This window comes from Meleagris gallopavo, chromosome 8 (assembly GCF_000146605.3).
Source record: "Meleagris gallopavo isolate NT-WF06-2002-E0010 breed Aviagen turkey brand Nicholas breeding stock chromosome 8, Turkey_5.1, whole genome shotgun sequence".
NCBI lineage: Eukaryota > Metazoa > Chordata > Aves > Galliformes > Phasianidae > Meleagris > Meleagris gallopavo.
In genome coordinates this window covers 15,581,462-15,593,016 of record NC_015018.2, presented here as the reverse complement: position 1 = coordinate 15,593,016, position 11,555 = coordinate 15,581,462, and the positions used below count along the sequence as shown (strand labels likewise).

At 41.1% G+C, this 11,555-nt stretch overlaps 1 protein-coding gene and 1 long non-coding RNA gene across 4 annotated transcripts in view; one reads left to right on the top strand and one right to left on the bottom strand.

Moving 5' to 3' along the window:
- Positions 1-5,071, top strand: part of EIF3F (eukaryotic translation initiation factor 3 subunit F) — an 11,519-nt gene extending 6,448 nt beyond the window's left edge. Inside the window, exons 3-9 of the mRNA XM_031554572.1 lie at positions 7-146; positions 285-364; positions 1,356-1,493; positions 3,277-3,368; positions 3,580-3,716; positions 3,829-3,942; positions 4,679-5,071. Of these exons, the coding sequence (XP_031410432.1) occupies positions 7-146; positions 285-364; positions 1,356-1,493; positions 3,277-3,368; positions 3,580-3,716; positions 3,829-3,942; positions 4,679-4,756 (779 nt within the window). The 3' untranslated portion in view covers positions 4,757-5,071. The remainder of the gene's footprint in view (positions 1-6; positions 147-284; positions 365-1,355; positions 1,494-3,276; positions 3,369-3,579; positions 3,717-3,828; positions 3,943-4,678) is intronic.
- A 1,339-nt stretch (positions 5,072-6,410) lies between these two features.
- The window catches only part of LOC116216885, an 11,465-nt gene continuing 6,320 nt past the window's right edge, over positions 6,411-11,555 (bottom strand). Inside the window, exons 3-4 of one of the 3 annotated variants that reach the window (XR_004160499.1) lie at positions 8,844-11,340; positions 6,411-7,487 (exon numbers count right to left, since the gene is read on the bottom strand). This is a non-coding gene — a long non-coding RNA (uncharacterized LOC116216885). The remainder of the gene's footprint in view (positions 7,488-8,843; positions 11,341-11,555) is intronic. The other 2 variants (XR_004160501.1, XR_004160500.1) reach the window with 2 other exon arrangements.

Sequence of the window (11,555 nt, the reverse complement as noted above, 5' to 3'; positions counted from 1 at the left end):
GGTAAGAGCCGCGGAGCCGGGGGCGGGCAGCACGCCGCCCCCACGCCGCCCCGCTAACCGCTGTCGTCCCCGCAGGCACCGTGGACAAGCACTCGGTGGAGGTCACTAACTGCTTCTCCGTCCCGCACAACGAGTCCGAGGATGAGGTACGGCCACGCGGCACGGCGAAGTGGGGGGCCGGGGCCCTGGAGGGAGCTGTCTCAGCGGGGCTTCGTCCTGCATTGCCCTCCGCCCGGGCGTCGGCGCTCCTGCACCCGCTGACTCGGTTCTGTCCCCTTTCCCAGGTGGCTGTTGATATGGAGTTTGCCAAAAACATGTACGAGTTGCACAAAAAGGTGTCTCCCAGCGAGATCATCTTGGGCTGGTAAGTTCTCTGTCCACAAAAAAGTGCAGGCAGTTGGGTAGGTCCCTCAAAATACCTGAGGTATATCATTGTTGTCACAGGCTGAGAAACAGAAGCAGCAGTGAGGTCTTGCAACTCTCGTTGCAGTTCTTAAAGTGCTGTCATTCAGGATAGGAAGAGATGCTACTGCAGACTTAGAGTGGTTTTGGTTAGTCTAGAAGAGCTATCACAGACAAGAGGGTTAGGCAATGCTTACATGCATCTGTTCGAATGTAGCCAGTGGTGATACAATCTGTAAGATAACTGACTGCAGGGAGAACACAAAAGTACCAAAGGCCTGGTGGGAAATCAGTCATGTTAGCCTGAGCACGCAGGTGTTCTCTAAGGAAAGGTGGAAGTACTTGTGCTGGGGTGTTATAAGAAAAGAACTCATCTGTGCATGGATAGCTGGCTTTGTTTGTCTTTTGGCATCCTCTCTAGCCCTTTTCTGTGGAACAAAATCCTGCAAGCACGGAACTCTTGGCTTCTTTGACAACCTCTAAAGCAAAGTACAATTCTCATGAGAGTCGCTTTCCTGTGCATGCAGGAGGTTAATTGCAGAGCAGTTGAAGGAGCTAGATGAACAAGCCCTGCTTCCTGCACAGAGGTGTTTCATTTGTTTAAGATCTACTTTGCTGGTCCAAATTTGCTTGATTTACAAGGAAATAAAGATTTGGTCCAGAGCATAGTGACAAAAAACTGACTGTTGGGTGTCTGATGGCAGCTGTTCTCGTTCTTTTTGATGGTAATACAGCACTGGCCCTATGCATGTTCTGGGCATATGTGTCCTCAGCCTATAATTCTAGGAGAGCCATAAGACTACACATGCCCTAGTTAAAATACTAGTCTTACTATGCGTCTTCAGCTCAGTGCTTGGACGTTAGGGTTTTAGAATACAAACCTGTTAAATACCAACAAATGCTGGGCATTTGAACATTAGAAGAATGATTTTTCAACACTTGCTTTATTCAAGGTACGCAACAGGTCACGACATCACAGAACATTCTGTCCTGATCCACGAGTACTACAGCCGGGAAGCGCACAATCCAATCCACCTCACTGTGGACACAAGTCTCCAGAATTCACGCATGAGCATTAAAGCCTATGTCAGGTACTCTGGGACAGAGACTGTCTGAATTACAAATACACATCGTATCAGGATAACAAGGAATGTAGCAGGCTATAGTGTCCCTTTCTGGACAGTATTGTGCAATAGCTGAACCACAGCTGTGAGCCAGAGATCAGAGCATTCTTCCTACCGGAATGTCTTGACCACTGTACATAAGTTGAAAGCCTTAACCTTTCATAAGCTGGTTTCTCATTGGGGTTGAGGAACTGGCTTAATTAACCTCAGCGGTGTTCAGAACATCTTTGCGATGTTTCACGGAATAGCATAGCTAGCATCAATGTTATACTAACTTCCATCATACTGTCTGAATGCTAGTTTTTATTCACTGCATCTTAGTGCTCAGCGATTTACTTATACAAGTCATACTATTAGCGCACTCAGAACATAATTGAAAGTGTCTTCTTGGTCAGTCTTTCTTCCCCTCCTCCACTTCCATTTTTATTAATTGATAATGGAGTTAAAATATAGAGAAATGAAACTATTCTGCTTCACCTCACTGTTCTTCCCAGAGGTTGCTGAAAGTTCTGCTCCTTCCAGGATAAAGCCCCAGTCTTTATAGCAGAAATCATGCTGCTTCCTGACCGTGCATCTTCAAAACAGAAGCTGTTCTGTGTCATCTTGTACGCTGAAAGCATAAATGAACTTCAGATGGAATCATTTGATTTACAGAGGACCTTTAAAGGTCATCAAGTCCAGCTCCCCTGTAATGAACAGTGGCACCTACAGCTTGGTCGTGTTGCTCAGAGCCCTATCCAGCCTGACCTTGAATGTCTCCAGGGGTGGGGCATCCACCTCTCTGGGCAATCTGTGCCAGCGTCTCACCACCCTTATTTTAAAAAGTGTTGTCTTTTTGTCCAATCTAAATCTCCCCTCCTTTAGTTTGAAACCATTTCCCCTGGCCCTATCACAACAGACTCTGCTAAAGAATCTGCCCCTTCCTTCATATAGTTCCCTTTTACATATTGAAAGGCCGCTCTCAGGTCTCCCCAGCGCCTTCCCTTCTTCAAGCTGAACAGCCCCAGCTCTCTCAGCCTGTCCTCAAAGGAGAAGTGTTTCATCCTTTGGATCATTTTTGTGGCCCTCCTCTGGATGCATTCTAATTGGTCCATGTCTATCCTGTGCTGAGGACTCCACATTTGGATGCAGGACACCAGGTGAGGCCTCACCAGAGCAGAGGGGCAGGATCATCTCCCTCTCCTTGCTGGCCACACTTCTTTTGATGCAGCCCAGGATATGGTTGGCTCTCTGGGCTGTGAGGCACACTGCTGGCTCATTTATAGCTTACCATCCACCAGTTCTTCCAGGTCCTTTTTGGCAGAGCTGTGCTGCATCCTTACACCTACCAGGTTATACTGATAGCAGGGGTTGTCACGACTTGGGTGTAAGACTTTGCACTTGGATTTATTAAACCTCATGAAGTTTACTTGGGCCCACTGCTTGAGCCTGTCTAGGTCTCTATGAATGGCATTCCATCTCTCAGGCATGGCAGCCACACCAAGAAGACAGTACTCAACTCATCATGCACTCATGCTGATAATCGTCAGACCAGCTAGGAATATTTTTGGATGAAAATTTGCAGTTAATAATATGCCTGTATTTATTTCCTGTCTTCGGTTATACATGGTCTTAATATTGCTGATTTTAGTGAGAATTAGTAACCTACTCATGTTCACACTCTAGTGCTAATAGAGATCATTGAGATGGAAAAGAATTATTTATTTCCTTTCAGATATGTCCATGCTGAATTTATGTATTGTTTTCCTAGTGCCCCAATGGGAGTCCCTGGTAAAACTATGGGGGTAATGTTCACACCACTGACAGTGAAGTATGTTTATTACGACACAGAGCGGATAGGAGGTGAGTGCTTTCTTCCTATTATGGTTCTAACCATTGTTGTGACGCTGTTCAAATGCTGTTTGTTTATCAATCCTGGTAAAATTACCACTCTGTGAGGAATTATACTGTCTCACTGAACCTGATGCTATTCTAAAAAGTCTTCAATAAGTTGAAGTTTTAAGCTGCTTTCTGTGCCAGTCAAATTTCTCAGTGATCCTGGTTTTGCTTTCAGTGGATCTCATCATGAAGACCTGCTTTAGCCCTAATCGAGTGATTGGCTTGTCCAGTGACTTACAGCAGGTGGGGTCAGCCTCAGCCAGGATTCAGGACACCCTGGGTATGGTGCTACAGTATGCAGAGGATGTATTGGTAAGGCAAACTTTTTATGAGACTGAAGTTTGATATAAGATTATGCATCTTGTTGTTATGGGGGTTTTTCTGCCGAGTTTTATTCATGCTGAAGTGTGTTTCTTATGCATAGTCTGGCAAAGTGGCTGCTGACAACACTGTTGGGCGTTTCCTGATGGATCTTATTAACCAGGTGCCGAAGATTTCACCAGAGGACTTTGAGACAATGTTGAACAGCAATATTAATGTAAGTTAATTGTCTTATTTCTAAGTGTATTAGCAGCAGTTTTGAAAATGTCATACAGACACAAAAAAACTACCTTTTCATACCAACACAGTCATAAAAAATACAGCCCATTCTTGTCTCAATAGTTTTAAGAGCTGAAGGTGAAGCTCACCATAATTAAAAACAATGGAAAATGAGAGAATTACTTTAAAAGCACATATGAATTATGCAAGTAATCTGAAAGGCAGCACAGATTCTTCTTTTAGAGTGCAGGGAAAATACGAATTACCAAACTTCATGCAGTATAGGTTTTAAAGATAAGTGGTGACTTTCCCTGCTTTCTTTGCGTGACATGAAGTTCTGTCTCATGGCAAAACACTTAAGAGCACGAACAAGGTTTTATTGTGCTACCTTATTTCTGTAACAAGTTTTTAGAAAGCTAACTTTCTGAATCTGTTATTTGCCCATCGTCTGCAGGACCACAACTAATTTTTAATTTTGCTTACACCCTTTGACTCTCCTGGTTAATATTGGTGAACTCAAAGTTAAAATTTCACAAGTGCTGTTTCATGTTCCAGGAATACCAACGCTTTCTTCCTGTGAGGGAAGCATTCCTTAGGGTAGGACTTTCAGGACTAGCAATAGTTCCAGTAGCTGATTGTAAAATGCTTTACTGGCGTTAAAAATTCACATCTCCACAACAGGCTATCATCTTTGTTAATATTTCTGATGACTTTTTTTTTCTTTTTTCTCTCAGGACCTTCTGATGGTAACCTACTTGGCAAACCTCACACAGTCACAGATTGCTCTCAATGAAAAACTTCTGAGTTTATAAAGAAACTTCTGCCACCCTACGCTTTGAAGAGCCTCAAGAGTGAGCAGATACACACTTTCATGATGATGTTACAAATTCCCTTGGACCTTAACTTAATTACCTAAACAATTCGGTTTACATCTTCATTTCTTCTTCCCTGGAAAATCCCTGACATGGTTTAGGAAATGAATAGAACTCCCGCAATTGGGATGAGCCCGTATTTTAAAATGGAATAAGTGAACATTTTGTCTTCTGGGTTTATCTACTTGTGTAACAAAGTGCAGCTTTAATGTAAGAAATTATTTGAAATAAAGTTCAGTTGTATTGGCAAGAATACCTTCTGTCCAGAAGAAGACTGTTCTCATTTATTGTATAATGAATCCTCCTTTGAAAGAATCAGGAAAGAAAACTAGAGTGGATGCAAGTAATCTCAAATTTGGCAGCTTTCTTTGCATTTTTCCCCAAAGTTTTAAAGCACACAGATCGTGGCACCTTGCATAGCACATGGTACACTTTTTCGTGGTGGACCTACAGAATGGCCACTGGCCTATAATTGGTGCTGTGTGCATGGTCTTCTCTGATGGAGTATGAGGCAGCAAATTCCATTTATGTTATGGTATTAGTTCTATGCATATCTGATCCTTTGGGAAAGGAAATAGAATGGAATTACACCATCATAAAGGGGGGTTCAGAGTATTAAATTAGCAACTAAATATGTGGCTGAAAGGGTTTGAAAAGCATTCCTTCTGAAGTTTTCATGTTTGCAAAAGAAGAAAAATTTCAGTGAATTTTTGAGATTAAAATTTAGATATTGTCAAATGGGGATTTTCTGTTTCATAATGAATTTCAGCTGAAGGAAAGCCAGTTCAAATTGCAACTTTTTACAGTCTCAGCTAGTAATATTACCTTTGGAAGTCTGTTCAATTGTACTGAGGTTTTCCCTAATGCTAGCAGTATCACTCCTCTTCTACATCATTCATCTTATGTTCTAATGACCATTTCTGACACTTTCACACACATCTGTTTCAATAAATGAACTGAAAATGTCATAGAGAAGCCAGCAAAGCCAGCATTCCTCCCAGATACCTTTGTGCAAAATTTGCCAGATAATCCAAGAATGAGAGACAGCTCACATCTCTTTAAATCCTGCACTCATGGTTCCAATGTGGGGAATCCCATCAGCTGTTCAGTGCTAAATTCTAAGTTCTGATCACAAGGGTAAGGTGCATAAAAACTGAAGGCACAGCAAAGACTTCATTTCTGAAAGTTATTTGTGAGCATTAAACATGTTTATGCTCAGCTCCTTTTTACTAGTCTAATGCTTTGTTTCCCCTTCTTTATACTCAATATTTGAGCTTTAGCTGATTAACTTACATTTTCAGGTCATGTTCTTTTTAAAATAAGCCTTGAAATGGGTGAAGGAAAAGAGTGAGCAGCAGAGCTAGATAAGCCTTTCTTAACTACTGCAATAAGCAGAGGGAAGAAAAGCATAATATTCTTCCCCTCATTTCTCATTTTACAATAAATTCTTGCTAATCTCAGGAAATTAATATGTGAGAAGAAAGATCTAATGTAGAAAGATTAAAAGTTTAATAGTCTAGGAAGCTGCTTTGCACAAAATGAAAGTTTGAGAACATCAATTTATGATCATGATTACAGAAAACGTATTGTGCAGTTTATCAGTCCTTAAAAATACCTGTTGACTAATGATGAACACTGTGACTAATGGAGGTTATGACTTCCTGAGCAGAAAGATGTACTGCAAAGTAGAGGTATCAGAAAAGCCCACAGTCCATAAGCTGACTTGTATGGTAGATAGTACAGTAACAAACAGAACAAATTGGAGTAAAAAAATACTCAAAAACTGTATGCTTGATTCCATCCATGCTGGTACTGGATGAATGGTACATTGTAAATCTTGCTCCGAACCAAGAATTTTCAAGTTTCCACGGCCAATGTTGCAAGCAAATTGTAGCATAGTGTATCATTTTGCTTGGCTAAAAAGTAAAGCCTAGGTAAAGCCTAGGCTGTATCATTATTAGGAGGCTGAAGAAAGAGGCATTTGGAGTTTGAAAATCTAGACAGGAAATCCTAAAGGCCTTCTATCGATTCATTTCATGGGATCTTATATCTAAAAACTTGAAATTGCTTAGAAATCTGGTGGGGAAAGCTTGGGAGTCAAGAAACATCACCAAGGATTTCAAGCTTTAATTTGCTGTTATTTGTACATCACTGAGATCTTGGATCTATGAGGGGACTTTTTCCTTTTTTGTTTGTTTGTTTAGGGTTCAATCCTCCAAACAGCTTTGACAAAGTCTAGCTTTTAAGAGTCTGATTAATCATTTTTAAAATAGTCCAGATAGTTTTCCAGGTATCCGTCTATATACACCATGTATTGTATTTAATTATATTAATGCCGTCGTAGCTTAGACAGAGCTGATCCTGAGTTGTTACCTGAGCACAAAGTTCTCTCTGAAAACATGTTTTCCTCAATATATATAATATTCAGAGCAGAGTTTACAGTTACAACTGATTCTCTTGTTCTCTTTGGATGTACCGTGTGCTTAGAAAAGTTACAGAAATACATAAAATCGGTCCACCTTGCTGTGCCAGGCCTTCTCAGACACAGAATCCAAGTCAGCTGCAACATAGGGATGGAGTTTCACCAAAGCATCTCTCAGCAGTATGATGAGGCAAGGCAACCTTGTGTTCACCTCGTTTCCAATGAGCATGGATGGTAACCTCTGACAACCTGCAGTTTAACAAGCACAGTGACATTATCCTTTGCTCTGACTGATTCCTAGTGTAATAAAATTGCTTGTTTGCCTCTTTGAGCAAGAGAATATAAGCCCCACAAGCACGAGAGTACTCTGTTTTGCTTATCAAAACCAATACTTGCAGGATGAACTTTGTTAAATAGAAATACCTTCCTAAAAATTGCAGGAACATTTCTTCACTGATTACAGTTTCAACAATAGAACCTCAGGCTGTGTACCACAATGAAAATCGGAGATATGTGGCTAATTAGCTTCCCTGTGTGCTCTGTTGTGCTGTAAAGCTTGCAGACAACATGAAGGTGATTCTTCAGTAGAAGCTTTTGGATAGGTGGTGTGCAACAGCCAAGTTTCTTATGACTCTGTAAAGTGCTTAGGTCTGATGATGCACAACAGAACAATTCTGGTAATGATGGTGACTGTAGGATTAGATTAAGGTCCAAAGAGAGCCCTTGCAGACTGCATTGTGCTAGTGCTAATTTGCTGGCTAAGCTAAAAAGCAATTAAAATTTGACATTCTAAATTCATGTGACTGAACAAAACAGTTAATACTACGTGGTGTTTCTCTGGGTACCAAAAGAAGTTTGTCTTTCTAGTTTTGGTACGCTTAACAGCCACTGTGTTGTTGTCATCTTCTCTGGTTCCCTAACTTTACCTTAGGAGGGGCTTCCTGAAGCACAATTCCAGTTCTTTCCTGTCTTGACAAACCGTATCTTAAAATCTGTTTTAAATTCACCTAAATATATCTCCTTTGTCCTTACTGAAGCTTGTTTCATGTTCTTCCTGGTATTTATACACTGTTACAGATAGCATCATACAGCAGCCTTCATTTTGCTACACTAAACATAATGAACTATATCTGCTCTTCTGCTGAACTATCTATGATTACCTAGCTGCACATTTTATCTTAATTTCAGTCTTTCTACTTGATAAAAACTTGTATCAGTGTGTAGATGAATGGATATAAGAATGCACTTTCCTGTTATAAATTCCTTGTTTACCTCTTGGTGTCTGTCATTTACTGTGACTGAGCACCATCCTAATCACCACTGTTGTCATTTGAACTCCAAGTTACTATGGAAATTATTAATTTAAATGCATGACCTGGTACTGTGACAGCTTTTAATTAGAAAATCTAGAGGTTATGATGATCTCCCTGTTTCTCCTGGTTTGGATTGCTCTCAGTGCTGGTGACACTTCAGTTTCATCAGCAGGTATCATTAGCTTGTTCCCAACTTTTGTGCCATTCTCAGTCAAGAAAAAACTTGGAACTAATCCAGGCCAACTTAGCTGAATTCTACAAACACCCTTTTCAACAAAGCTTTTGTGCTCACTTTCAAGTCCTTTAGCCTCAGCCATGCTAGTTCCCGTCTTCTCTATTTTAACTGTGGTTCTTGTCACATCCTCTGTGAATATCCAAGTGTCATCCTGATCCACTGTGTCCTGAGATTCACCTTTGACATGAGCAACATCTTTGTGTTTGGCTTAAGCCTTGGAAAATGGAAATAAAACTAAATTTTCAGTGTTGTTGAAAATAACAAACAAAATTTGCTGTTTGCAATTGGATACTTAAAATCCTTGCTGCTAGAATTACAATTTCATTTGCTGGTTATTTCAGAATGCTGGGATGAAGGTCACTAAGTCTGCATTGTCAGCTGAGTCAATTAAGTTTCTTGGCAGAACACTTAAGTCTGCTGCAAAGAGGAAGTAATGTTTTAGTGTATGATTTTGTGAACATATGCCATCTATTAGTAACAAATCTGGAATGGGCGGTTTTAATCTTAAGGATTTAAATGTCAGTGAAGAAAATTGTTGGACACGCTGCTCTTTCAAGTACTCTAGCAGAAGAACCTGCTGCTCTCCTTGTGCACTCTGAGTAAGGATGAAGTGTATTTTTAGTGCCGTTCCACCCAGCAGAACTACAGACTCTGATGGCAGTCCTGAGGCTTGTGTGAAAGCCTCATGATTGGACTACAGTGGGTGGAGTCCTAACATGACTCATGGGGTAGTAACTCTCATTTGAGCAGCTAACCAACCACATCTCTTTGTGAAGTGAACTGCGCTTGCTCTGCTCTCTGTTCTTAGGGAAGGTTTACTCAAGAGCTAAAGACTATCTGCATTTTAATTAGTGCAGTCACAAGGCAGTGTAACAGGGCAAATATTGTTAGTACCTAACAGACTTGGATCACTGCAGTATCCTGCTGGTTTGTTATACTTTGACCCTTGGTTCAAAGCTGACCAGGTCTTGCTGCTTACTGAAAACTGTGGGAAAGTCGTGTTGTTTGTTTGTTTGTTTTTAGTTTTAAACTCTACTGACTGAAATACAAAATCAAAAGCAATGTTTCATATCATTTGTGAAGTAGTATCCCAAGCAGGATAGATAGCATGATATAGCAGCAATGCGTTTGGTGTCCAATGTCACCAACAATAAATTACCCAAGGAAGTTTTAGCTGCACTGACTGCATTCAGTGTGACTAGGTAGGTGAGAGAAAGTCCCTCCAGAGCAGAATTCTGTCCAGTACCACGTCCAAGAAGATACAAAGATACTACAAAAGAGAGAAGCATGAGTTTGTCTCCCTATTTCACTAACCTTGAATTTACTAACAGTGGGAGGTTGTCTTGACTCTCTGGGATTTAATAAACTTTCCTAAATGCACTGGTAGCTGTAGTAACAAACCAAGAAGATTCTTTGAATACAGGACTGAAGCTAGATGACAACAGTGGTTCCATTCCATTCTTTAAAAAAGTCATTCCAGATAGTCTTGTTAACAAATATGCATGCAACACATTTAACATTGATATGGATTCTTCAGATGTATTCCTTTTTAGGATTTTTCTCTCTTTTTTTTTTTTTTTTTTCCCATTTGATTGTGAATATAGATGGTTCCTTTCCTAAATAGTTCAATCCCAATCAATCCACTAAAGGGAAGAGGAAGAATTCTGTTTTATACATGTATTTGGTTCCCATGGAAGCAGGGGTTTTAATATATACCTGTCCTGAAAGAAATAAGCTTAACAGAGGCAAAGTATACTAGACATACTCGGAAAATATCTCTTGAAAAGTGCTGTGAGGATTACATTCTTAAAGCTGTTCCTGATAGGTTCTGGGCAAACAAGGCAGATATAAGCCCAATATTGCTGAAGATAGGTCATTTATTAGAATTTTTATACATTTTAGATGCTTTCCATTTGAAGTGGACTAGCACGGTAAATTATTACCGACCTATTTTCTGCTGCCTGCACTTACTGCTATTTTACAGACACAGAGAGCAGTGGTTATACTTGGCAACTGGCATTCAAGTGCCACAGCAGGTTACAGCAGAAGACTGCATTTGAGTGGTGTCTGAACTGCTAACACATGCATTTCATAACAAAGTATGCAGAAGTTTTGAATAATCGCAATTAACCACTGCATAATATCAGGGATGGATCCTTCAGGAAGTGCTCATGCTGGTTAGAATCTCTTACAAATACTTAGCTACAGGGTAAAGGAAGAAATAAGCATATGTGATGTCTGTTCCAAATAGAATATGAATAAACATAACAATAGATGTAAAAGTAGAAACAAAACACCAAGTGTGCTTCCCACAGCACTTAGTTGCCATAATTTAGATTTCTTTCTAGGGAGAGGAGCGTGGTAGCCTGGACAGCCCTACCTTCCTGCCCTCTGGGGACCTAGATCTTGTTCTCAAGTCACACACGGAGAAGAGCAGCTGCTCCGGGTCAACCAATGCCTTTGATACACTTGGCCACAGCACTGCTCTGGTGGTCCAGACGACACGGCTCATCGCCTGCCAGCTCCCGGACTCCATCTAAAGCTTCATGTGCTTCTGGAAAATAGGTCTGACCTAAATCCACACGTGTTTGGGTTGAATTTAATTGCACCGATGCCAAAGGGAAACCGCGATGCAGACTTTATACTTCACGGGCCCGGTGCCCTCCGTGAGGGACGGTGCCCCGCGGCAGGGCTGCGGGACTGGGCGCTGCCGTTCCTGAACGCACCTCCTCGCCGTTCCGAGGCAGCGCCGGGCACAAGGCGGCCCTC